The sequence below is a fragment of the Coloeus monedula genome (genome assembly GCF_965178545.1).
Source record: "Coloeus monedula genome assembly, chromosome: 26".
NCBI lineage: Eukaryota > Metazoa > Chordata > Aves > Passeriformes > Corvidae > Coloeus > Coloeus monedula.
The window spans coordinates 425,990-453,086 of record NC_138806.1 but is presented as its reverse complement, the minus strand read 5'-3'; the positions used below and the strand labels follow the sequence as shown (position 1 = coordinate 453,086).

At 54.9% G+C, this 27,097-nt stretch overlaps 1 protein-coding gene across 1 annotated transcript; it reads left to right on the top strand.

The window, feature by feature from the left end:
* The first annotated feature begins 34 nt into the window (after positions 1–34).
* On the top strand, positions 35–21,502 carry ITGB3 (integrin subunit beta 3). The gene is made up of 15 exons (XM_082297569.1): positions 35–164; positions 5,111–5,196; positions 9,334–9,526; positions 11,434–11,686; positions 12,396–12,558; positions 13,142–13,303; positions 13,457–13,552; positions 13,726–13,815; positions 14,191–14,325; positions 14,943–15,372; positions 17,542–17,764; positions 17,996–18,096; positions 18,219–18,338; positions 19,347–19,513; positions 20,285–21,502. The coding sequence occupies exons 1-15, from the start codon at positions 107–109 to the stop codon at positions 20,351–20,353; spliced, it is 2,346 nt and encodes a 781-aa protein (XP_082153695.1). The 5' UTR covers positions 35–106; the 3' UTR covers positions 20,354–21,502.
* The last annotated feature ends 5,595 nt before the right edge of the window (positions 21,503–27,097 follow it).

Here is a 27,097-nt window from a genome sequence, read left to right as displayed (position 1 = left end):
ATTCATCTCCTCGGCCGCTAAAAACCTCCAGCTATCCCAGAGCCGCTGCCCATCACTCGTGCTGGGGCTGGTCCAGGCAGTCCCCCCAGCCTGGGGCTCAGAGAAGATGGGACAACTCTCCGTGACACTCGGGATCCTCCTGCTCTGCGCTACGGGCAGCCGGGGTAGGTTTACTCGGTCGCTTCTGTCACCGCTTAAAGCCATTTAGTGAAGATGTTGCCTGTTATTTCTACGAATCCCAGGACTTTCTGCATTCCCAGAGTCTGTGATTTCACGGGAAAATCACTCGGAGGGGGAGCTGGCAGCCTGAACTGCAGCGTGTTCCCACATACGAAGCGCAGCTTAGGCCGGCTGAGCTTTGGCTGGGTCAGGGCCAGCAAGTTCTCAAGGATGTTACAGGGTGAAGACATACTTTGGTGGGTTATTCTTACTGGGTGTGGTGAGTTTATATTTCTACCTACTCTGTGTTTGGCTCTGGGTACTGGTTTGTAATGGAAGGACTGGGGTGTGCCTTGGGCTCCATCCTTTGGAAAAAGGCTCCATCCTTTTCCTATAGAAACAGAACATTCACTGGGAGAAATCACAGGTCAGGTAATCCCTCCCTGTGACCATGCGTTTTAGGGGGGGGGCATTAATGTCAGCATTGCTGTCCTGTGTTATTTTTCTCATGTTATTTTGATGCTTTTCTTTGAGAAAACTGATTTGTGGCATCAGATGATCTTGGGACAAATGTAGTTTGTATTTTTGAAAAGTTTTCGCATGTCAGAAGTACAGAAAAGCCTGGAAAAAGCATTATCTCCTCCCCAGGTGTGTTCCTAGTTCAAGTAAATCTTGAAACTGCACAATGGTGATTTATAAACTGATCACATTGTTTTCAAGGCCAGACTCAGGGGGTTTGGGGCAACATTGTTCTGTCTAAACAATGGTGAATTCCCAGGAACAGCCCGAGGCTCCGATCTGCTGCCGGATGGAGCTGTCATCAGTACAGGACATGGGATAACCCCTGGAAGAGTTTGAGTTCCTAGAGCTGCAGTTTGGGGCTGTGCAGGTGATATCTCTGGTGCCTGTGCTCAGTTTGGGGCATCCCATTCCCAGGAAGATGCTGGCAGGAAGGGAGAGGCTCGAGAGAAGAAACGCCCCCAGAACGGTAGGGTGGGGATCAGCCAAGAAATCCCAGATCCTTATCACTGAGTCAAGCAGAAAGGCCGGAGAGGATGTGGTTTGTACCTTTATCAAGCTTCCTCAAATGTTTTTATCAGGTTTTCTCTGTGCTCATTCTTGCTTAAATTGGCAGAGGGGAAAACGAAGTGTGTGGGTGCTCCTGCACTACACAGAGGTTACTCTGAGTGCAGACTGGGACTGAGTAATTTTCTCCAGTCAGGACAGGGTGATGCTGAGCCACAGACGTCTGGGGTGTTTCAAGTGCATCACTTCTCTAAATTCAATCCCAGGTTGGACGGGGCTTGGAGCATCCTGGGATAGTGGAAGATGTCCCTGCCCATGGCAGGGGGTGGCACCGGGTGGGCTTTAATGTCACTTCCAACCCAAACCAGGCTGGGATTCCCTGCTTTCACCTCTCTCACAGCACTGCCCAGCCCCAGCTGGGTGGTTCCCATCATTCTGCACAGTTTGTCTCCCATTTCCCTATATTTCAGGATTGCTTTTTTTCAAAAGCTGGAGTCTTTAGGATCAGCTCATTGTGTGAGAGCAGCTGCTAACATAGTTTAAAAATGCAGGTTTTGTACTTGGGTTTATTAGTTTTTATGGCTGGGAAAATAAGCTCCAAAGATTAAAAAAAAAAAAAAAAAAAAAAAAAAAGGTCACTTAAAAAATACAGAATTTGTTAGTATAGACTGTACTGGAACTGTGTTAACCTGCTCACAGCCAGGCAGTGTCCGAGTCTGGGAAGGACTGCCCAGCACTCACAGGGCCAAAACCTGAGGGGATTCCAGCTGCAGCATCCTCCCTATCTTTCACATCCTCCACCTCCTCCACATCCTCCACTTTCCCCATCTGTGCTTTTGTTCTGACATCCTCACAAGGTCCCTGCTCCCACAAAACCCTCCCAATGCTGCATCCCTGCATCCAGCCATGCAATCAGTGCTGGGAATGCCAAAAAAGGGACATTTCCCCATGGTGGGGGGTGCAGTTGCCTGCTCACAGCAGGACCAGCCTGTTTGGATGGTCATAACTGCCCAGGCCCTGCTCCATCCAGCCCCATAGAAATGCAGCCACGAATGGCCCTGAACAGTGCTGGAGACTGGTTCCAGGGAAGGGAAGGGCCCTCCATCCCCAGGAATGTGTCTTTGTCATGGAGGGATGGACACCATGGGGGCCACCAGGCTGTGTGAGTCTGGGGGCAGATACAGGCCTCCAGGGACTCCCCAGGCAAAGCCACAAGCAATGGCACGGTGCCATGATGGGACATCAGACCCCAAAGCAGCCTTGGGAATGGCAGCATCCCTCCCACAGGGACTTGCCAGCTGCAGCCCCACCTGAGCCTATGTGCAGCTCCCCAGCCATGACACTGCTCTGCCTGGGTCTGTGGCCTTCATTCCAAAATCCACCAGAAAACTGGATTTACATCCCCAGCGAAAAGGGGGGACACCAGATAAATGATCCCTGGGCTTTCGGGTGGCAGCAGAAGGAGAGGAAAGGAAACCACCAGGGTCCAGGGGCTGCACACAGGCAGGAGGTAATTTGTAGCAAATGGTGAGGAGCAGATGAACTCAGAGGGACAGTCCTGGGGCTCCTTAGCCCCAAGCTCAGATTTCATGGCATGAGGAGGCATCCGGCAGACGTGACCCTGGAATCCTCCACATGGAGTTTCAGCGGAACCTGGTGTCACTGAGACCAGCTTAACACTGCACAGGGGAAACTGAGGCAGGGAGTGGCTGAGGGACTGGGTCAAAACAGGGAAACCTGTTTGAGGCAGGATTTGGACTGGTGTGTCTCATGTCCCAGAGCCCTCGTGGAGGTCTTGTCAGCTCTGCCCTTCCCCAGCAAGGTGGGTGCTGGGGCAGAGCCAGGTGACTAAACCAGCTAAAACCCACCATGAGGGGACAAACCCCACCCTGGCATTGAACAGGAGCCTGGACAAGGAGTGTTGCTGGTGGCACTCGGTGCTATAACTCTGCCCAAGCCACCACAGCCGTGAGCCAGCAGCTGGACACGGCCACTACATGAGGGACGTGAGAGTAGAAAGCAGGGAAACCCCTGGCATGTGGCAGCTCTCCCGATCCCTGAGTGAGGGGCCACCATCCTGGTCCAGGTATCAAAGCACCACGGCTCCCCAGGGACCTGCAGGCTTGGAAGCTGTTTCCATGTTCAGGCAAGTGGCCCTGGGTTTGGCAGCTCTGAGCATTTAATCCAGAGCACCTGCCAGGACTGTCCCTGTCCCTGAGGGCTGTCTGGGCAGTGCCTCCTTCCTGGAGGGCTGAGCTGGCTCCCAGCTGCACAGCACAGCACAAATCCATGGCACGTGCCACGGCTGTGGCCACCGGCATTTGGCAGGGCAGGAGGAATTTCACTCCTACGGTCCGGCTGAAGGACACAGCAGGAGCCGGTGTGAGACGTGGGAGGTGGTGTTGGCAGAGTTGTTTTCAGAGAGCTCTTTGCCTCCCCTCTTCCCAGCCCTGTCCACCCAAGATCAGTATTGCTGCTGGCACATTGCTGAGGTGCAGGAAGCACAGGAAACCAACCTGTCACTCTTTTGGGCAATGTTATGTTTAAAATCACCTGGAGCCAGGTATTTCAGGGTATGATGAGAGCTCTGGGTGTGGGTGCCACCCCAAAGCTGGTGCTAAGCTGGCTCAGCCTTTAGTTTCGTTTTGGACAAGTGGGAACTGCAGGTGTCAGAGGTGCCATGGGGACACCCTGGGGCATATCCCCAAGCAGCCACTGGCCCTTAGGACACCCACAGCCTGTGACACCACCCTTGAATAGACAAACACGCAGACACACACTCACACAGGTGTTAACACGTGTGCACACTCACTTCCTGGCTACATGCCACCAGGCAGGAGTGCACGGTGCTGTGGCTGTGGTTCTGCTCAAAGGTCTGATGATGTTTCACCATTTCCTCTTTCTGCTCCGTGTTGCATTTCCTGTGGTTGTGGGACATGCTGGGACAGCTCTGGGCAGGGATGGGGGCACACAGGGCAGAGGGGAGGCCCTAGTGCCACCTGCTCCCTGCCGGCCTCCCCAGGCTCCCCAAGCTGCAGTGTGTCCCAACCAAGTGGGCACTTGGCTGCAGTTTGCTCTGCCTGGGGAATCCTAAAACTGCTGATATGCTTGTGCCCAGGAGGGAGGAAGAGCCAAGGGTGGCACCACAGCAGCCATGTCCCAGCCACTTGTCACATCAGCCGTTGGCAGCAGGAACCGCAGGGCCACCCAGTCTGGTCTGTGCCCGAGGAGCCCCTCCTGCCCCTGGGCCCCACAGGCATTTTGTGAACCTTTAATTCCCCCCACGGACTCACCGGCCTCTGACCTTCAGGACTGGTGCCAGAGTGTGTCTCCCAGAGTCCCCACGGCCACTGACAGAGCCCAACCTTTGCTTGGGACATTGGTGCCAATCACCACCAGCACATTTCTGGACTTGTGCCCTTTCCCTCCCCTCCTTTCCCCGGATTTGAAGCCAAGCCAAGACCAGCCACTGAGTTTAGTGTCTGCACAAGGTGACACCAACCGCCCTGAGTCAGGATGGTGGGAAGAGGCAGCCGGTCCCCGGCAGGGCTGTGGTCACCACCCTGCACCCCTGGGAATTCACCCCTTCCCCTCCTGCTGCCCCAAAGTGTCTGCAGGGAGGCACAAGGGTAGATGCACCCTCTGCCAGCAGTGGGGGCTTCACTCCAACACCCATGTGATGCTGCAGGGCTGAGAGGACCCTTTGAGGAGCAGGCAGGTAGGGAATGATGCTGAGCCTTGGGCAGGATGAAGCCCAGCCCATACCAGGCTGGGGAGAGCAAGGAGGCAACATCCAGGGTTTGTAGGTGGCAAAGGGGATAGAGAAGGGCCCTGGTGGGGCTCTGGCTGCTCAAGAAGCTGGTGGCTGAGCACACATGTGAGTTTGGGTTCTGTGGGCTGTAATCGCTCTGTTTTGCTGTTTCAGGGGGCAACATCTGCACCACCCGTGGGGTGAACTCCTGCAAGCAGTGCCTGGCTGTCAGTCCCCTCTGCGCCTGGTGCTCTGCTGAGGTAAGAGCTGGGGGCCAAGCAGGGCTGAAGCACATCCCTGAGAAGGGCAGGGGATGTAAAGGAAGTCCAGGTCACAGCCACAAGCTCAGTCTCCATCTGTTCCCACCGTATCTAAACACATTCCTTGGTGGCACCTGGCTCAGACCTCAGCTCAAGGCACTTGGTCAGTGGCCACTGCTCTGCCCTGCTCCAGAAATATGCCCCTTATCTGGGTGTGTTGGTGGGAGCTACACTGAGCTGGATGGGAAATGGTAGTGTTTCCACTAGGGATTCACTTTATCTTTCAAATAATGTACATTTAAAAACTTAGTTTACTTTTGGTTTGCTTTTTGGAAACCTGTTGTAAAGCTCTGGCTGAAGGAGCCTAATTCCTGGAAGGGCTGAAAAGGGAAGGGGGCCTGGAAGGCCTGGAAGGAGGAACTGAAAATACTCATTAGAAGTTAAGGCCTGGGTTTAAAAGCCTTTTTTCATTAGAAATAAGGGGAGAAGAAGGCAAGGTGCTGAAGTGGATGTGAGTGCTGAGCTGTGGCTCTCAAATCACCCTGTTTGGGTAGGTGAGAGCCAAGCAGATCTGCCACATTCCCCTCCAAAAATGCTGCCCTGGGGGTTAATCCATTGGGTAAGAGGAGGGAGTTTCCCAAGGGGATGAGAAAGGAGCGCCAGGGCAGAGCCAGGGGAGGTGAGGCTGGGATGGGGAGAGGTGATGAAACCTTCTTCAAGGCTTTCCTTGCTTTCTCCTTCTCTATCCTTGAAGTCCCACTTCTATCAGCTACAACTGTGCCCACAGTGCCCACTGGGACTTGGAAATGACCTGGGAAAAGTGATCCAAGCTGGAAAACGCGCTGTTGGATCATGCCAGCATGGTCTGATGCTTTGGGATCAATGCATATCCGGAGGGGAGGCCTCTGGCTTGCTGTGCCTGTCAGATCTGACTCTTGGCTTGTGGTGTGAATAAAGACGTTTGCGCCCGTCTTATCTCCCGCAAGGAGTGGCTGAAACGTGCAGCTTGATAAGGCGCCTGTCTTCCCTCTCCATCCCCTCTCGGGGTGGGGATGGTGCTGGGCTGGGCTCCTCCTTCCCAGCCACCGATCCTGGGCTGCGCTGGTGGCTTGACACTGCAGTGGAAGCCGTGATGGGCTTTTTTTCCTCCAGATCAGCAAAGGTTTCCAAAAAAGGAAATCTTTCCAGTGCTGCTCCGAGCTGTGCTCCCGGGCAGACACGGCAAGAGCGAGGGAGCCGTCCTGCTGCCAGAGCCGGCCCCCGGAGAGCCCGGCTGTGCGCTCTGCTCAGCAACTCTGCCTCCAACATCTGGACCACATTGTCTCAATTTAGCAAATGAGGTTTTTTTCTGTGGGTTTGTTTAATTTCCCTGGAGTGGGGGAGGTCTCTGATACTGCACACACACACACACCCCCCCCCATCCCCGTTTTTAAAGGGACAGTGCCCATATTTGTGCTCCTTCAGCTCCCACTACAGCCCTTTTCCGCTCACGCTACCTTCCCAAGGAGCCTGGGGTGATGAGTTATTCCTGCTCCATCCTGGTTTGGGATTGGAGAAGGATTTCATTGTGGTTTCTTGTGATCACTGACCCCCCCGGAGCACTGATGCAGAGGAGAGTTGAGTTTTATTTATTTTTCAGAAACCTTGACCACTCTTAGCAACAAACAGATGTTCTCATCTGCTTTTTTAGAAAAATCCAGCCAAGCTGTAACACAGATATGTATCTCTAAATTCCCTTTGGAAATCATTGTGACAGATCTTCCAGGGTCTCACCCACCCAAAATGTCACCCACCCACTCTTGGAGGCCACACTGGGCCAGATTTGGATTTTAGAGAAGCTGCTGGAAGGTTTTAGCTTAATTTGTGGCAGTATCTGTGCTCTGAGCACTCCCAGGAGCTCTCCTGCAGAGAAGGTGATGCTGGATGTGGTTGTCTCTGAGATGAAAACAGAGGTGCCCTGGGGAATATGCAAATTCCCTCGGGCTCCCACCCTGGGAGCTCAGGGATGGAACTGGCCCTGCCAGAGCCCTGCCTGACCCTGCCCTCACTAATCAGCCCTGGAGGCAGCAATTGGGATAAAATCATCAGGTTTCCCATTCTGAAGGGAGCATGAGCAGATGTCCACTCTGCAGTGGGACAGAGGGCAGGGAGAGCATCTCTGGGAAGGGCTGTGGGATGGCTGGGATAGAGAGGGGGCACACATCTCCCCACACCTCCGTGTAGGGAGCTGATGCCATCAGGGCTGTGCTGACAGGGAATGGTTTTCTCATGCATGAAATCCCTGTGCTGTGAGTTTGTCACCAGCAAGCTTGGGCTGCCTCCGAGTCCCTCCTAACTAGGGCTGTGCCCCAGGTGTTGAGTCTGCAAAGTGGCAGAGCCTGGGCTCAGAAACAGACTAGGGGCTGCCAGGGCCTCGTAGCCAAATGTCACACTTTTGTGGTAGTTTTCGTTGTTGGGGAGGCTCCTGTAAGTCTTGAGTCGGTCACTATATTTAGGGCTCCAGAGAAAGGGGAAGGATGCAGCCCTGGGGTTAAACAGCTTCTCCATGGAAATCTCACAGCAGGAGTGATGCTGCTAATCCCATAAGGCGCCATCAGGCCTCTGAGGTCCTGGGAGCTCCCTAGGATCTCCAGGTGTCACCAAGCACCATGGTTAAAACCCACTTGCCCAGCTTGCTTTTCACCCACATATTTTTCCAGTGATTTCCCTGACTGGGACTGGAATATACATGGTGATTGATGGGATCTGGAGTGAACCAGCCACCCCTTCCCGCAGCAGGGAGCCCCGTGGAGTGAGCTTGTGGGTGGTGGGTGTGAGGGAGCTAATTTGGAGGGATGACTCGTCGTCCTCTCTGTCAGAACACTGTCCAGGCAGGGGCAGGGCCTGCTGATGTATTTTTTGGCTATTGCTTGGCCACTGTTTCCAGAGGGCTGTGGGCCAGCCAGGGCCTCCTGACACCATTTGTGTTTTTCTACTCATTTGCATAAAACATACAAATTCATCCCTGGGTTCAACCAGCCTGAACCCAGGGCAGTTGATATCCTGCATGGGAACCTCTCCAGTGCTGGAAGGCTCAGCATTGGATTCCAGCATCCCAGGAGCAGGGAGGACACTGGACCAGCCCCACCAGGACTTCTGCCACCTCCCTTTGCTGCAGGAAGAGGCTGTGCTGGTCCTCTGCTGGAGGACTCCAATGTAGAAAGATTTGGGCTGGGGGAGGGAGATGCAGAATCCTTTTGGAGGGGAGGGTGGGTGCTGCCTGAGCAGGAACATGTGGCAGCAGATCGCAGCAGTGTTGGGCTGGGAGAGAAATTCTTCCCATATTTGTCTTCATAAGCAACCAAAGGAATATGAACCCTCCTGAATGTTCTGTGATAAGAATGAGGAGCCAGGAGCTTTCTAGGAAAGGAGGCACAGGGCTGGTGCTCACCATGACTCTACACTTGGTGCTTCCTGCCCCGGACAGGCTCTTCAAGGCTTCTCCCACAGCCCCACTGCCTTTGCACTCTTTCACTCCTTTTTTGGTGCTCCTTTCCCTGGTCAGCTCCATCCGTTAGGAAGCTGGAGAGCTGGAGATAGGTCTGATCCACTTCCTGACAGGAACTGAGCACTGCTCTGTGCAATGAGCTCACCCACAGAGCACATGCTCCTTGCTCACGGCGGGATTTCTAAGGGCCTGTGTTGGGAAAATGGGAGGGAAAGTTGATTTGTCTTTTGTCAAAGTAATAAATAATTTTAAAAGTCCCACACTGCTTCTACCCAGCTTGCCATGTTCACATCCTGCCGCACCCTCCTCTAGCCATCCCAGAGAGACAGGATTTCCTTTTAGTTCTGCCAAAACCCAAACCTAAGGCTCCGGCTGCCAGGAGTCAGGAGGAGGCTGGCAGGGATGTGTTATCCATCGTTCCTTGGCAAGGGCTGATGGGGTCCTGGTCTGAACCCCAGCAGGACTTGCTGATCCCAAATCCCCTCTGTCTGCTGCCTTTCTCAGGCAGAGACCATGTGCCCCAAGAAGCCTCTGATCCTGGTCTGGAGTTAGGTGTGATAAAGCAGGAGCTCTCCAGGGAAAAGGGAGGGGCCCTTCTCCTTCTCCCAGCGTAGTCCTGGGAGGCTCCTGACCGCATCCCTCCCCCGCAGGTCTGGGCGCAGTCGACCCCTCGCTGTGACCTACGTGCCAACCTCCTGCACAGCGGCTGTGGGCAGGACCACATCGAGTCCCCCAGAAGCAGCGTCACCATCCTGGAGGACCGGCCCCTCAGCAACAAGGGCTCGGGGGGGTCCACCACCACCCAGATGAGCCCCCAGAAAATACAGCTGAACCTGCGGCCAGGTAGGAGCCCCCAGACTGCTGCAGGAAGGGGAGGATGCAGTGGGAATAACCCAAAGGGCTCAGGCACTGAGTGAGCCGTCACTCTGCCTTGCTGGCCAAGGTGGTCTCGTGTCCTTCGGGGGCAAGGCCAGGCTGGAGGCTGCACAGAATCCTCCAGAACATCTCTGGTGGGAAGCTGTCTGTCACTGTGTTCGTTCTCTTGCCTCAGTCCTGAGGTATTTGAGGGGCAGGACGGGATGGGACTTCAACAACACGTGGGGTATTTATAAAGCCATTCACACCTGAGGTACTGCTGCTGTGCTCAGAATGCCGGGGTGGAAGTCAGCTCATATCTAACGAGCCGCAGAGCAGCTGGCAGGGTTGGGCTGCCACCAGATCCCTGTAATTTCCCAGGCTCTGCTCAGCCAGGCAGGCTGGAGCCAATTAACTGCTCTGGTCCTTTGCCAGCATCCAGGAGTTTCACATATGCCAGGCAGGAGGCAAAACTATCGGGCACACAGCCTCTGTGCACATCGCTGGGCATGGCCAGGAGGAGTCCTGCCCCGTTGGAAGGACAGCAGGCAGAGGTGTCCTCATGCAATGGGGACATGGAGCCACTAAGTGGCACTTAGGTTCTCTTCAGGTCTAAAAGTAGTTGGCAGAAGGCAGGTGAGTGTGCTGCTCCGAGTGCTGTAAATCCCTGTTCTTTGGAATAAAGAGGAGAGACCCCCAGCTTGATACCATCTCTGCCGAACCAAGAAGGTTTGGCATAAGCCATCTGCCTTGACTCAGGAACCAAGACCAAATCACAAAGGATATAAGCAGGACAGGTCACAGCTCATGTCCCACAAGCTCAGAATCCTCATGGTTTTAGCTCAATGAGGGCAAACAGCTGTTCTCTGAGCACAAAGATGGGACCCCTGGCTCCATGGTCGGGTCCCAGCACAGCTGGAGAGGGGATGGAGTTTTTTGGGCTGTCATAAATTTTAAAACATTCTTCATCTGAAAGAACGTGGCATGCAGATTTGGAGGGAAATGTGAAAACAATAATAATTTAAGCTCAGTTCAGGCCTTTTTTCTCAACGTTTGAGGTGTTCTGACAAGGCTGCAGCTGTGCCCTGGCTTATGTTTCAAAGAAACCATTTCAAAGATCAGAAAAAAGGACCCGTGTCTCTTAAAAAGGTGGAAAGAAAAGGTCAACTCAAAGTGTTTTCAGCACTTTTTTTTTAAGTGCAAAAGTCATCAAAACTGGGCCGTTTCCCAGAAGGCTCTTTCTAAGGAGGTTTTTGTTTCAATGGAAAATGTTTCACCAAAATTTTCTCAGAAGGGGCTGGGAGAGCCAAGAAGAGAGGAAAGTAATGGGGATGGGGGAGGGCACAGAAAATGGTCAGAGTCCTTGATAGCTCAGAGAAGTCCAAAGCAGCCTTGCAGCCCGCCTGGTGATCCCTGTAAGACCTGCTTGAGGGCTGAGAGTTTCCCTCACTCCATCCAGATGTTCCTGTAGGATATCTTGGGAGGTCAGCCCTGGAAAAGGAAGCTCTGCTCATGTCCTGGCACTGAGAGGTTAGGAGAGCAGGAGCCATAATCCCCACTTGCCAGAGAATTCCAGAATGGTTTTTGGGTTGGAAGGGACCTTGAAGACGATGCAGTTCCATTCCCTGCCATGGGCAGGGACTCTTTCCACTATCCCAGGTTGCTCCAAGTTCAATCCAACTTGGCCTTGGACACTTCCAAGGGGTGCACAGCACATCTCCTGTGCGAGCACCTGATTAAGGGCTTTGCCCCTTTGTCTAAGGGTGATGTTCTCCTCCTAGAAGCTTTAACCATCCCTTTGGGCTGATGCTGACCTCTTCTCCCTAACCCTGTGGTGAGGCCCCCTGCCCCTTCCAGGAGAGGAGCTCTCACTCTACTGCCCTGTCACTTTGCAGATGACTCGCAGGTCTTTCATGTCCAAGTGCGTCAAGTGGAAGATTACCCCGTGGACATCTACTACCTGATGGACCTGTCCAACTCAATGAAAGACGACCTGAGGAACATCCAGAACCTGGGCACAAAGCTGGCCAGTGAGATGCGTAAGCTCACCAGCAACCTACGCATCGGCTTCGGGGCCTTTGTGGACAAACCCATTTCCCCCTACATGTACATATCTCCTCCAGAAGCCATCAAGAACCCTTGCTATGAGTAAGTCCAGGTTGAGGGAGTCCTGTAAGGGCTAGAAGTTGATGGGACACCACCGGAATGTGGCTGGAAATCCACATCAGTTGGTGAAGACCTGCAGCCCATAGAAAGGACCTGTGTTTGAGAGCTTCTTGAAAGGTTGTCTCCCATGGGAAGGACAACAGGCTGGAGAAGGGAAAGTGTGAGGAGGAAGGAATGACAGAGGTGTTGGAACTGAATTCATCCCCCATTCCCTGTTCCCCTGTGCTCCTAGGAGGGGGGTAGGCAGAGAATTCAGGAGTGAAGTTGAGCCTGGGAAGAAAGGAGGGAAGTGGAGAAAGTGGGTGCATGATTCTGGACAGGGTTTAAACCTTGCTGCAACCTGTGTTCTGCTGGCACAGGGAAGAGGAGCAGATCTAATCCAGAAATATCATTATCACTGGAAAGCTCTTGAGGGAAAAATTTTGCATCATTTTTTCAAAAGAAATGTTGAGGCTGGAAGAAAATTACTCCTAAAAATCCCAGCAGGACTGAGGCTGGGAGCTGACCTGAGCCCAGCATCCCTAGAACGTGAATTGTATTTAAAAGGTCTTTCACCAGACTCAGGCTCTTGGGGAGATTGGGTCCCTCCAGCATATCCTGGGCAGACCATGGGATGTGGGATGGCTGTAGGGCAGGGATGGGAACTGGAAGAGCCAGTGAGCCCTGTGCCCTGAGTGCTGTCCTCCTGCAGGATCGGGGAAACCTGCCTACCCATGTTTGGGTACAAACACGTCCTGTCGCTCACGGATGAGGTGACTCGCTTCAACGAGGAGGTGCGGAAGCAGAATGTCTCCCGGAACCGCGACGCACCTGAGGGCGGCTTCGATGCCATCATCCAGGCCACCGTGTGTGATGTAAGGGGCAGGAAGGCCTGGCTGGGGTCAGGACAGGGTCATCAGGCTGGGCCAGGTGGGTTGTCAGGGACCAACCCACCCCTCCAGGACGTGATCACAAGCCTTGTTGAGCTGTTGTGTGACTCATTTCTGGAGAGGGTGAACATTCAAGTGAAACATTTCTAGCCCAATAGCCAAGGGAAGAGCAGGACTCTCATGGGATCATGGTAGGGAAGAAGAGTGGAGCAGGTGCTTGGGAACAATCCCATGTCAGCCCTGCAGTGACCAGTCCAGAAGGGACAACACCGTCCTGTGCCTGCACCTTGTTTTTGCTGGAGGTGTTGCATCCCTGAGTCATTAGCCCCTTGATTAACACTCTAACCAATTAAAACTCATCTTCCACCTACAAGCATCCCATGCCCACCTTCCAGAGCCCACTCCCACAGCACTTCCCTGGGAGAGCAATTGCCTTGGTTCCCTGTGCAGAGGTTGGTCTCTAAGGCCAAGCCGTGACCCCCGGCACAAAGGCAGCAATGGGGTGCTGGCACACGGGGCTGCCCTCAGCATGTGCTGACACATGACTGGGAGCTGCCTTTCACTGCAGGAAAAAATTGGCTGGAGGAATGACGCTTCCCACCTGCTCGTCTTCACCACGGACGCCAAGACCCACATCGCGCTGGACGGGCGGCTGGCTGGCATCGTGCAGCCCAATGACGCCCAGTGCCACATCGACAAGGATAATTTCTACTCTGCCACCACCACGCTGGTAAAGCCTGACCCAGGCATGGGGCTGTGGGGCTCAGAGCTTGTGTTGGGTTCCCATGGGATGGGACAGGTGTTCCAGCCATGGTTGGAGAGCACAATGGGGACCAAGGTGGGGGTGTACGTGTTCCTAGGCTATACCTCTCCTCTTCCCCAGGACTATCCCTCTCTGGGCCTGATGACTGAGAAACTCTCACAGAAGAACATCAACTTGATCTTTGCTGTGACGGATACAGTTGTTGGCCTCTACCAGGTACCAGCTGCTGTGCAGAGCCACCTTCCTCAGGGGCTGGTGGGCCATGGGTGGCTGGACATGGCTTGTTGGTCTCCTGTCCTATCAAAGCTCCCGTGTGCCTGGACGGGGTTTGGCCCAGCCATGGCACATTTACCCATCACAAACAGACCCTGTTTATGATATTCTCCCAGAACTACAGTGAGCTGATCCCAGGCACAACCGTGGGCACCTTGTCCAGAGACTCCAGCAATGTTCTGCAGCTCATAGTGGACTCCTATGGGGTGAGTGTGCAGTGTAATGGCCCCACAGCAGCCCTCTCCCTCCCAAAACAGCCACTGCTTCCCACTTCCAACAACCCCCACAGATTTGTCAGCTCCCCCCGCCCTGAGCATCCTCCCTGGACCAGCTGTGAGCATCTGCCTCCACCCATGTGTGCAGGCACCCCGGGGGTGTTCACCGCCTCTCCCTGACCATCTTGAAGACTTTTCCCTGTAGAGAATGACACAGCTGAGTCTTGAGAAAGACTCCAGGCACTTGGCTCCTTTCCCATGTGCGTGGGAGCATCACTGTGGTGCTGGGGGCAGGGGAGGACCCTCCCAGGGCTGAGCCCTGCCCAGCCTGTGCTGTGTCTTCATCACTCCTCTCTCCTCCCCTAGAAAATCCGCTCCAAAGTGGAGCTGGAGGTGCGTGACCTCCCTGAAGAGCTGTCCCTGGCCTTCAATGCCACGTGCCTCAACAACGAGGTCATCCCTGGGCTCAAGTCTTGCGTGGGGCTCAAGATCGGGGACACGGTGAGGATCCTGCTCATGGGCTTGGCTTTTCTCCCCTCTACGTAGCAGCACTGCCAGGTCATCTGTTGCTCTGCACCAGCACCATCTGCTTGTCCCATGACCTCCCAGGTGACACAGACCCTGGAACCTCAGCACGAGACAGAGGTCCAGCAGGGTGGGTGCAAGGAGGAAAATGCTTTTTTGAATCTGCTGGATGCAAACTCTGTGATCTCTCTAGCTCAGCCTGGGCTGCTGCTCACAGGGCATGGGAACCTGGAATCATTTGGGTTGGAAAAGCCTTCTAAGACCATCGAGTCCAACTACTAACTGATCTCTCACAGGTCCACCACTAAACCATGTCCCTAAGCACCATATCTACAGGTTTTTTGAATACTTCCAGGGACGCTGGTTCCACTGGGCAACCTGTGCCAGTAACTGACAAACCTTTCAGTGAAGAAATTTTTCCTAATATTGAATCTAAAATTTCCCTGGTTGCTGTGGCAGGCACATTCTCTGGCCCACATTATGCTGGGACAGCTTTGATAAGCTTTGATGAGCCCAAAGAGACCTGAGCTCCTTAAGCTGGGGCACGGACTGGAGCAGGTACTGACATCCAGACACACACCTTTGCCCTCCAGGTGAGCTTCAGCATTGAGGCCAAAGTGCGGGGCTGCCCCCAGGAGCAACAGAAATCCTTCACCATCAAACCCGTGGGCTTCAAGGACAGCCTGATGGTGCTGGTGAACTTCGACTGCGAGTGCTCCTGTGAGAGCCACGCCGAGGCCAACAGCCCGTCCTGCAGCCACGGCAATGGCACGCTGGAGTGCGGCGTGTGCCGCTGTAACCCCGGGCGCCTGGGCTCGCACTGCGAGTGCTCGGAGGAGGAGTACAACCCCTCACAGCAGGACAACTGCAGCCCCCGGCCGGGCCAGCCCCTGTGCAGCCAGCGTGGCGAGTGCATCTGCGGGCAGTGCGTGTGCCACAGCAGCGACTTCGGGAAGGTGACGGGCAAGTACTGCGAGTGCGACGACTTCTCCTGCGTTCGCTTCAAGGGCCAGATGTGCTCGGGTGAGTGCTGGACTTGGCAGGGAGGCAGCTTGGGGCTGTTTAGGCTGCCTGAGATCATGGGCAAGGGAGACACCAGTCATTTTGGGACCTTTCCTGTGTGTTGTCCCCACCTCTGGCTTGTTCAGCCATGGATCTCCACGGACCAGCCCAGGTCTGAAGTGATGCCAGGGGAATTACTTCCTTTTTGGGCACCGGTATCACCTCCTGTGCCTGAGAGCTGGGAGTGGGGATGAGCTAGAAGGTTAAAAAGAAGGCCTGGTAGGGCTGGTGGGGACCAGACAAAGCAGCTCTGGGGTGCACAGGCCAGGGACTTCACTCGAACCACAGCTCAAATACATCAGAAGTACTGCTCTGCAGTACTCCCCAGGGTGGAGGGGGAGGGGAGGGGATGGGAGAGGTGGGTTTTATCCTCCACCCAGTTCTGGAAGACTTCCTGTTGGCAAAAGTGTTGGGGAAGTAAATCCTCCCTCCTCGCTGGCCTTACAGCATCTCGCCTCCTGAATATTCATCTCTTCCACGTGCTCCCAGACTCCCCCTCTCTCTCCAGTCCAGCTCCTCTCAGTACAGGGAAGAGAGGACCAGGTCCTTGGGTTCTCTGGTTCTCCTCCCACAGAAGGAGCCCTCTTGCAAAACCCCCATCCCAACAGCAGTTCCAAATGTCCTGATATGCCAGGGCCTCTTACCCACCAGGAACCTTCATTTAAGGTTCCTTCCACCCAGATCTCCAGTAAACACTGAAGGTCTGAGTGAATCACAGTGCTCTGCCCATCTCCTGTAGTTAAGGGAAGTGAGAGAGGTGACATGAAACTGTGGCACATCCTCTCCAGGATCAGAGCACCCCAAAACTGATTCAAGGGGGGAATGGGAGAGGAGTAGCCACCCCCTTTCGTAGCCCCAGCCTCCCTCTGTAAGCCCAGGATAGGTAGCTGCTAACAGAGTGCCAGAAAAAGCCACCACTTTCCTGCTGAAATCCCAAAAATCCCCAGGAAAACATCCGTGGCCAAAGCTGATTCCACTCCACTGGAGCCCAGCCTAAGTGAGCTGAAACCTGGGGCCAGATGACACTCGATTCTTGCTCCCTGGTGTCCCCAAATGGAGTTTTTGGGGCCCCACCTGCCCCTCAGGCCAACTTCATGGCTCACACTGCCTCTGTGCTGCTCAGACTGATCCTTTGTCTTAACAGCCTGCTGATAATGGAGGTGGAAACGCTGGGTTTCCCCCACCCTGAGTAGTCTGCCCTCAAGGAGCCTGTGTCTGTTTGAACAAGGGCTGCAGGTCCCCAGGATGGGTGAAGGGCAATGATGAAGAGCTGCCCCCAGCCAGGGTGGGCTGTTAATTAACCTGAACTCTCTGACCCCGATGGCATCGATCCCATCCCACTGAGCCTCCCCAGCCTACCCATCTGTTTCCACGCCTTGTCACCCAGCCTGGCACTATTTTCCTGTGACTCAGCCCTAGTTCCTCATTAATGGGGTTACACATTTATTTCACATGCTGGTGCCTCCAAGGCCATGGCTGGGACGGTGCCCAGCCGATCCCCCGCCGGGAGCAGCATTCCCAACATGTTCCGCTGTGCTCAGGGCTTAGGACGGGTCAGTGCGTGCAGCTCTGCAGTGTTTCCACCTCTTACTGTGTCTCGTCTTTGAGCTGGAATCAAACCACAATCCAAATAGCTCCAGGCTTTGGCAGGATTTGAGCATGCCTGTCTGTCTGTCTGATTAAACCAGTCTCGGTGAGCATGCATTGGGCTTTTCCCAGCAGTCAGCTTTCCCTGCCTGGTCCAGCGCTGAGAAAGGAGTGAGACTTGGGGGCTTTGGCCAGATGTCCTGACTCAATCTGAAATTCAAAGCCACAGCCAGAACTTGACTTTCTCAGAGACAGGTCTGATGGAGCATCTCCCATTGCCGCTGCTGGAGCTGGGGCAGCTCATCCTGAAATGTGGGAGTTTGTTCTTGCTTGAGTGGGATAAGAGGAGAGTTGGGGACATGGTGAAGGTGTGAGCTGCTCTGTGTCCCACCCCAAGGACAGTGCAAAGGAGTTGTCCTAGGTGGCTGGTCTGCCTTGCCGTGCCCACAGAGGGTGAACTGCCACTCTGGGTCATGGGCATCCATGTGGGGAATTGCTGACGGGATCTGTGGAGACACTTAGATGCCTTCTGGTTGTCCCCAGGCCACGGGCAGTGCAGCTGTGGGGACTGTCTGTGCGACTCAGACTGGACAGGCGACTACTGCAACTGCACCACACGCACTGACACCTGCATGTCCAGCAATGGGCTGGTGTGCAGTGGCCACGGCTCGTGCGTGTGCGGCCGCTGCGAGTGCACCCAGCCCGGCTCCTACGGAGACACCTGTGAGAAGTGCCCCACCTGCCCGGACGCCTGCACCATCAAAAAGTGAGAGAGAGCAGAGGGCTGGGACAGGTCATACCACATTGGGGGCTGGCAGAGAGCTTGGAAGGGTCATATCCCATCGTGGAGCTGGCAGCACTGGTGGCAGGAGCTCTCACTATCTGCAGCCTGGTAGGGTTGGGACTCTGGTGATTTCCACAACCTGAGACTGAAAGGTGTGACAGTTCCCCGAGGAGAGCATGGAGAAGCTCATGGTACCTCCCCCCTCTTCCACAGGGATTGCGTGGAGTGCAAGAAGTTTGAGCGGGGAAAGCTAGTGGAGCAGCAGTCCTGCAGCCGCGTGTGCCGTGACGAGATCGAGACGGTGCAGGAGCTGAGTAAGAGGAGACCCAACCCCTGCCCTAACACGTGGAAATCCAGGGGGTTGTGTTATGCCACACGCTTTCCCTCTGTGTGTGCACCCCTCAGCATGGGGGCTCTGAGCCTCTCACTCTGGCAGGTGACAGGGGCAAGGATGCCGTGAACTGCACCTATAAGGACGAGAATGACTGTGTGATGAGGTTCCAGTACTACGAGGACTCCAGTGGCAAGTCCATTCTCTACATCATCGAGGAGCCTGGTAAGAGCCAGCTGCCACACTCAGGCTGGGGGCTGCAGAATGCGCTGTGCTGGATTTCTGTGCGGAACAGGGGAATTTTGAGTGCTCTTTGTACCTCCCACTCCAGCCAGGCTCACAGGGCACCACGGCTGGGGACTGAGAGGGCTTAAAGAACTTCTTTGTTCCCTGCTCAGTGCCACCGCGGCCGTGATTTCCTGCCTCTCAAGTATCACGTTTCCAAAGTTATTTCACCCCTCACTGAGGCCAAGGATGGGGGTTCAACCTTCCCACTGCCCCGATCCTGTGTCTGACTTTGTGGGGGTGATTTTTCTTGGGAAGCAAATAGGAGGAGGCTCCCATCAGCAGCCCCGGGTTCTCCACTGACCTCAGCTGAGCCTGGGGCTGTGTGGCTGCAGATCCCTTGGAAGCAGGGCCATGAAGGCAGTCACCAGCTCTCACTGCAGCTGTCTGCCATGGGCAGGGTACAGCCCACACTCCCCAGCCCCACAGCCAGAGGGGAGAGAAGAGGCAGGCAAGGGCTGGAGTGGCCACACAGCCCTGGGCAGTGTGCAGGGGGAGCAGGAGCTGCAGAGGCTCACAGCAGATCTTGCTGCCCCCATTTGCCAACTCAGTGTTGACACATGGCCAGAGGGCGAGGCCGGGGTGGGGTGTCAAGTGGGCTGGTGGTTTGGGGCAAACTTCCACCAGCACAAGGATTTGGTCTCCGCTGTCATCCCCCACTGTGGGTGGGACCTGTGATGCCCCTGATCTGGCTCCAGGCTTGGGTGCAGACCCCCACCCTACAGACACGTGCTCAAGTATTTTGGCACAGGTGCCCCATGGATGGGATCCTCCTTCACAGAGCCTGCTGTGCTCTGGGTGGAGGCTCCTGCTTGCTGGCAGAGGAGGATGATGCTCTCCTGAGACCAAAGGAGCTCCATGTGCCCATGGCCAGGTAGCCCCAGAGCTGCTGTTAGTTGCCCTGGGGGTGCTGAGCCCCCCTCAGCCCTGCCCTCCTCTCTGCTGCAGACTGTCCAAAGGGGCCAGACGTCCTGGTGGTCCTGCTCTCAGTGACAGGTGCCATCCTGCTCATCGGCCTCGCTGCCCTGCTCATCTGGAAGCTCCTCATCACCATCCACGACCGCCGTGAATTCGCCCGTTTCGAGGAGGAGAAGGCCAGGGCCAAGTGGGACACGGTGAGGAGCAGTGGGTTGGGTGTGCTGGGCAGGAGCCCCAAAACCCCACAGCCCCTGGCTTGAGGGATCCAGGTCCCAGTGTTCCCAGCATGAGAGCCCAGCTGCTTTCTGTGGTCCCATGACATGGTCCTTAAGGACCAGCTTGTCCCATTTGTCTCTAAAGCCTGAGACAGAGCCCCAGGCAGGACTCAAGGTGACACTGCCAGCCAGGACACTCCTTCCTGGAGCCCGCTGTGGTCCCAGGGGTGCACAGGTGATAGGAAATGTCCTAGATGATTTTCCCACCTCCAGCATATCCCAAGCACTTGTCAGCAGCATGACCCCCTTACTCACTGCTCACATCAGTGTTTCCATCCCATGAGTAAGGCAGAAGGTCCCTCCTGCCACAGGGTGCTGGAAAGCACTGAAGAACCCAGAGCACAAGGGAGGGGGCTGGGACAGCACTGGTACCTCTCCCCCACCTCTCCTCCATCTCCCAACCCCCTACAAAGTGAAGGGATGGTGCGGGATGGGATGGGGAGTTCTTTCAAGAGGTCTCTCTCCTCCTGAGCTCCTGCTGCTTCTCCTTTCCTCCACAGCAGCTTTTCCCTATTCTCCCCCATGAAACCTTATGGGGAGCCATGAAACTGGCATCCAAAGCCTTGGGTGGAGACAGGGATCCACCACTCCATGCTGAGACAGTGCCTCAGTTACCCTGGATGTTAAGTAGAAAAAATGCTGATGCCAAGCACAAAGTGATGATGCTCTTTTTCACCCTCCTCCTTCCTCCAGACCCACAACCCTTTATATAAAGAGGCCACATCTACCTTCACCAACATCACATACCGTGGGAACATGTAAGGATGCCACATCCAGCACTGGCCGTGGGATCAGCTGAGGATCCATGGGATCTCCTGGAACCCAGTTTACAGAAGAGCTTGTTTGTGTCTGCCTGTGTGAATGACTGCATGTAATTTAACAAGTCCCTGACTGCCTCCAACCCCTGTTGTCTGTCACCCCACTGTAACTGCAGGGACGTGCTTTCCATGGCAAACCTCGGTCCTTACCTCAGCGGGTCGCTCGCAGAGCCAGTGGCCCCCCATACACTGAACACAGAGAAATGGGATGATCTCTGTCAGTCTGTGAACTCTTCGGTGCTCATCGGGCCAAGGGCATTTCAGTAGCAGCTGCTTGAACCACATGCTGAGCTGTGCTCTCCTCCACAGCCTGTGCTGGTGAAGCTCTGCCCACTTGGAGTCTCCTTCTGCACTGGCCTCAGTCCCTCTGGGCACAGGGACCTTCTCCTTGGGGACAGGGCAGCTGCCAGCAGGCAGGAGCCATCGCTGGCTTTGGGGGTTCAGGACACTGCTCGAGCAGCCCAGCAGCTCCTTTCTTCTTGCAGCCATATGTCACTGGTGCTGCTGTGACCCGGGGTGGTAAAAAGCTGTGCCCCACATGGCAGTGCCCTCCCTCACTCCCTCCAGTGCATTCACTTTATACCACCTGCCAACTCTGTGTAGCATCAGCTGTGCTGGTCCCAGCTGCAGCCTGGCTCAGCCCTGTATTGGTGCTGAGCTCCTCCTGTCCGCCTCCACTGTCCCCATGCCACAGCACACATGGTTGTGCAAGCAGCTGCTTCGGGAGGGTCATGACACCCGATATCCCTTGAACCTGGCCACCCCTCTCCCCTTCCTCTGTTTTTTGGACTGTGTAACTGCACCACCCCTGGGCTTCTGTGTAGCTTGGGGTTCCCGAAGAGCAGGCAGGGCTCAGGCTATGTCCTGCTGCCTGGGCTGTGTGTCACCCGTGGAGGAAAACAAAGAGCTGTCCTAGGGGCAGTACTGGGCTGTAACAGTGCTGCTGCCTGGTCCCTGCCCTGCCAGAGCACAACGGCTCAATTCCCCTCCGTTGCCCCAAAAGCAGCAGTGACCTTGTTCCCAGCGTGGGGTTGGCCCCAACGGCCCCAGCAGCTTTTGACTGAGCTGGTGGTGGCCCTATGTCCCTGTTCCGTGGCTGGCCTGTCCCCGCAGAGTGGGAGCAGGGGCAGGGGTTGGTGCTGGGTGGGATCTGGGGCTGAGCCCTGGAGGGGGGCCGGGGATGGATGGGTAGTACCAGAGTGTCAGTGATTCACATCACAAAAATAAAAATAATAATAAAAAAAGAAACCTCAAGACTACTAACAGTGCGAGTGTCCACAGCCTGTGCCCAGACTTCTGCCCTGAGGGCAGCCCCTGACACCCCAGCACAACTAGGGAAGCTGGTTTGAGATGAGATGGGTTGAGGGATGGCAGAACTGGGGCAAGCAGGGCTGTGGGCCTCCCACGGGGGTATCTGCTCTGTTTCTGGTTCCCTCCTCAGGGTAAATAAAAAGTTGGGGGGGGGGGGGGCACAGGGTGGGCCAAAGCCCACTGCAGACTATGGTACTGGCAGCACCTCACTCCTTTGCAAGTGGAGTGAACCCCAGCACCCCACATCCTGTTTTCTTGGGTCTCTGACACCCCCTACACATCCCGGGGTACCAGGTGCCCCCAGCCCACAATGTATTCGGGCACCTGGGGCAGTGCTCAGTGTCCCCAGCTGTGCCAGGCAGGGCTCAGTGGGTGATTGCAGCACCCAGGCAGGATGTGGGCTTGGGCTGAGGTGGGTCCAGCTGGCTTTGGCCCCAGAGGAGAATTTTGTCTGCCGGTGAGCTGAGGAAGAGGGAAAGAGAAAGGCAAAGGCAGAGCCTGGCTGCAACATGAAGAAGCAGGATGAGGCCCCCAGGCTGCCTGGGGCTGCTTCTACTGGAGAAACCCCAACGATTCCACATACACCTTTTAGGCATGAGACTTCCATTTCCCAGGGAGCTGTGGGATGAGACAAGACCCCAGTTTATCCCAGTTCACTGCCCCTTGGTGCCAGGGGACATGGCTATTTGCAGGATCAAGCCCATGACCACAAGGAGCAGCTGTTGGGAGTCTGGAGTAGTTTCTTCTCCCCAAAATCAAGGCAGTGTCGCTGTGCCGGCCGGAGTAGAGGAGAGTGAGCAGCCGGAGGTCCCTCCTGGGGCAGGGCGTGGACTTCGTGGTTGCTCTCAGCTCCCTGGGAGAAGCCGTTTGGGAGCGGTAGTAGCTCCAACCCTGCGGAACGTGCCAATTCCGGGCTGCACGGAGGCTGTTGGAGCCCGGCACCACTAGATGGTGGTGTCTGTACGTGCTCGGCCCAAGCTTTCCACCTTCTGGGCTGCTTAATGATCATCTCCCGCATCGGACAGGGACATTTCCCCCACGGAGGTTTCCAGGGAGTGGGGGCACCCTGAAACCCATCCCACAAACACAGCTCCTACAGCAACACTGAAGTCCACGATTCTTTTTACTCCTACTTTAATTCCTGGAAGCGCTGAAGTGCTCTCTTTCTTTGGATGCCATCAACTCCTTTTGTAAACTGTTTTCTGCTAATAAACCCAAACAATGAGCAAAGCACTTCCGATGCAGACAGAAGATGATTTAAGGTGTGTTTCGTCTGATTCACAACCCAGAACTGGGTTTTCTAGGTCCCTAGGGAATTTTCTGCAATGAAGCACATCTCCCCATTCATTTCAGGGAAGCAGGTCAATGTTGGAGTGGTGAAGTCCCAACACTCTCAAGGGAAATCCACTTTCCAGAACAGAATCTCCAGGAGGTACTGAAGGACATGGCTGTGGATGGTGAGTACATTGGCATTTCGGGATAGTTCAGGATCTGGAGCATCTGCTGGGCAGAAAACTTAAGATTTGGAGAAGAAGAGAAGAAAGAGCTGGAATTAAAAACAAAAAGCCAAAATGCTGCATTTCCCTCAGCACAAAATCACAGAATAATTGAGGTTGCTGTATTTTGGGCTGCCCTTCCTCAAACATATTTGCTGAGAGAATTGGCATTGTTCAGCCTGGAGAAAAGAAGCTTCAGAATGACCTAATCGTGGCCTTGCAGTATCTGAAGGAGCTGACAGGAAAGGTGGAGAGAGATTCTTTTACAAGAGTCTGGAGGGACAGGACACAGGGAACGGCTTCCCACTGCCAGAGGGCAGGGATAGATGGGATATTGTGAGAAATTCTTCCCTGTGAGGGTGGTGGTGCCCAAAGAAACTGAGGCTGTCCCATCCCTGGAAGGGTTCAAGGTCAGGTTGGGCGGGGCTTGGAGCAGCCTGGGAGAGTGGAAGGTGTCCCTGCCCATGGCCGGGGGTGGAATGAGATGGTCTTTAAGGTCCCTTCCAACCCCAGCCATTCCATGACTCTGTGCTATCTCCCCACTGCCTAACTCCACCTTCCCCCACAGCCCTGGGGACATGGTTGACACCCACACTGTAGATTCCAGCTATCCCCTTAGCCAGCGAGGAGCTGCAAGAAGCCCAGGACACACCACAGGAGGGGACTGGCATTGCCCTCCTTGCTCTCTGCTCCTACCTCTCCTTCAGCACCCCAGCAACAGGAGCACAGGGAGGCTGCTGGGTCTCTGCAACTCTCTTTGGGTCACTCTGGCGTGGGACACGCTATGCACTCAGCACAGCTTAAATTCTCTCTTATTTCCACACTCCCCTTAATCTTGGGTTGAATTTTTGCTTTGCATCACATGGCAAGAGAGGCACAGTGTGAACTCGTCGTGTCTCAGCAGTGCCATCCCTCAGCGGGGCACAGGAGAAGGGGCTGTGTCTGTACACTTGGTGGAGCATTGAAGGAGATGATGGGTGATGAGTGGCTATGGAAAGGTAATTTAATCCTCCTTGGCCTCAGCATCCAACCCTGCTGGGGGGAGGGATTTTCACTGCATTATTGTGGCTACATTTCTTCAGATCCTGAGATGGAAGGAGTGGGTGAAAGGCAAAGGAGTCACTATTATTATTATTAATAATCTCTTTTTGGCAAGTCTCTCTGCGCTGACTGCCAGCAGCCAGGGGAGGTTTCCAACACTTTCTTGTTAGAGGGCACAGCCATTGTGGATAATTTGGGCTCTGAGCTGGTCACAGAGGAGACTCCGTTGACCCCAGAGCCATGGGAGGTGTCAAGTCTGGATTCTGTAGCTGGAGTCTCTCCAGCTGTCCTTTTGCCGTTACTCCCAAAGCCTGAAATCTCCCTGGAGAGCTTGTCCCTGCTGCTGGCAACGCTCCCTGCTCCGTTCAAACACTGCCTGGGCCCTTCCCTAGGGCACAAAGGTGACACCCAGGACTTCAACTCCACCCTGGGCTCCACAGCCAGCAGGGCTCACCTGAGCAGCAAGGAAGCCTTAGGACAGAGGAAGGTAAGGCTAGGTATCTAAGGTCTTTCTCCTTGGAGGAGACCTAAAAATCTCTAGAAACCAACAGATTAGTTAAAAGCCTCCTGCATGCCTGTACTGGTTCTTGTCAGATGACAAGGATGTGATGTTGACACGAGGCAACTGATTACCTTAAAATCGTGCAGTGGTTCCCACCCACGTGGGACAAGCATGGAAGCAAGTCTGGTGGTGAGGGACTGATGGCTGCTCCAGCAGTAAAATCATCCTCCCCTGTCTCAGCAGGGTCTAGCACCGTATTTTTGTACCTCCAGAGGCATCATGCTACAATGGGGATTTGTGCTCATGAATTTAGTCTAGATTCTCACTTTTTCCCTTTTTCCAGTTTGTTCCAGATGTTCCTTGCTACAAGAGCAGAGGCCAAGCTCTTCTCTTACCAGATGGGACACAGAAGGAGTCGACCTTACCTTTTCTGGCTAATGATAAACTGCAGGGACTTGTCCTCTCTGCCAGATACCTGACCAGCACTGCGAAAAATGGGGATGGATCCCCATGGTATAACTTGTCCAGATCTTCTCTCCACCTCAAAGTATTTGGGAAATGGGCACAGTTGGCAGCTCTGCCCTAGAGAATTGTTTCAGATTATCAGGAGAGTTGCCTCTGTGGTATAGAGAGGGAAGTGCCCCTCTCTACTGGGATATTTGTGCCTTATATGACAACATACACAAAATACAGGGGCCCCAAGATGAGATTTCCAGAAAAGCTTTTTATCTTTGCACATCCAAAAGCATCTGCACGGCTGCCATCTGCTCTGCAAAAGCAATGCTGGCAGTGCCACTACAGGCATGTCACACCCATGTGCAGTTAAATCCCCCAGGTACCAGGTCCCTCCAAAGCCATTGGTGCAGCAGCTGGTGCTGAGCAGGGCTGGGCTGTTTCACAAGCCAATGTCGCCCTCTTTTGTTCTCTGGTTGCCACCCGCAGGAGCTCAGGGACTGCACCAGCCAGTGTGGATGGATGGACACTCCCTCAAGTGTGGCAGAAAGAAGCTCCACAAAATTTGGAAACACATGGGTCACCCTGTGCACGCTGTGAACAAAATTACAGAATCCCAGAATGGTTTGTAGGGGACCTTAAAGACCATCCAGTCCCACCCCTGCCATGGGCAAGGACACCTTCACTAGACCACGGTGCTCCAAGCCCCATCCAGTCTGGCCTTTGATACTGCCAGGGATCCAGGGGCAGCCCCAGCTGCTCTGGGCACCCTGTGCCAGGGCCTGCCCACCCTCCCAGGGAACAATTCCTTCCCAATATCCCAGCCCTGCCATCTGGCACTGGGAAGCCATTCCCTGTGTCCTGTCCCTCCAGGCCCTTGTAAAAGAGTCTCTCTCCATCTTCCTTGTAGTCTTCCCTCAGGTACTGGAAAGGGCCACAATTAGGTCACCCCAGAGCTCCTCATCTCCAGGCTGAACAATCCCAAATCTCTCAGCTTGTCATTGTACAAGAGGTGTTCTATCCTTCTGATCACCCTGGTGGCCTCCTCAGCTTCCCTCCTTCCTCCTTCATCCTCCCTCCCTCTTCTCAGAAGGCCAAATAAATATCTAACGGGATGCCAAGAAGATGGAGCTGGACTCTGCTCGGTGGTGCTGAGCAATAGGACAAGAGGTGACAGGCACAAACGGATGCCCAGGAAGTTCCACCTGAACATGAGGAAGAACTTCTTCATTGTGCAGTGACCAAGCACTGGAACAGATTGCCCAGAGAAGGTGTGGAGTTTTTATTGCTGGAGATACTCCAGAACTGTCTGGAGGCAGCCCTGGACAATCCATTCAAATCCTTTGAATTTGAACCCTTTATGCCTCGTTGTAAGAGGACAAGGCGGGATGGGTTGAGTTTGAAAGAGCAGGGTTAGATGAGATACTGGGAAAAAATTTCTCCCCATGAGGATGGGCAGGCCCTGGCACAAGGTGCCCAGAGCAGCTGGGGCTGCCCCTGGATCCCCGGCAGTGTCCCAGGCCAGGCTGGACATTGGGGCTGGGAGCAGCCTGGGACAGTGGGAGGTGTCCCTGCCAGGGCAGGGCTGGCACCGGAGGGGCTTTGAGGTCCTTCCCACCCAAACCGTTCCCGATTCTGTGCCATGTACTCTGCAATGACCCTCCTGGAGCAGGAAGGCTGGACCAGACGAACCCCTATGGTCCCTTTCAGTCTGTCCCATTGCGGGGCTCCCTGGAGTGCGGGATATCCTCCAGAAAGGTTATCTTTTCGGGACCCCTTCCCCACATTTTCCCGCGGCACCACAGCAGCGGACACCCGTCCCACGTGACCCCGCCCGCAGTCCTCCTTCTGGTCGGACCGCGCGGCGCCGCTTCCGCTTCCGGTG

Coding starts and splice junctions, on each gene's coding strand:
- ITGB3 (XM_082297569.1), top strand. CDS start 107: ATGGGACAACTCTCCGTGACACTCGGGATCCTCCTGCTCTGCGCTACG. Junction 13,816..14,190: donor TCATAGTGGACTCCTATGGG/GTGAGTGTGCAG, acceptor CTCCTCCCCTAG/AAAATCCGCTCCAAAGTGGA. Junction 17,765..17,995: donor GACGCCTGCACCATCAAAAA/GTGAGAGAGAGC, acceptor CCTCTTCCACAG/GGATTGCGTGGAGTGCAAGA.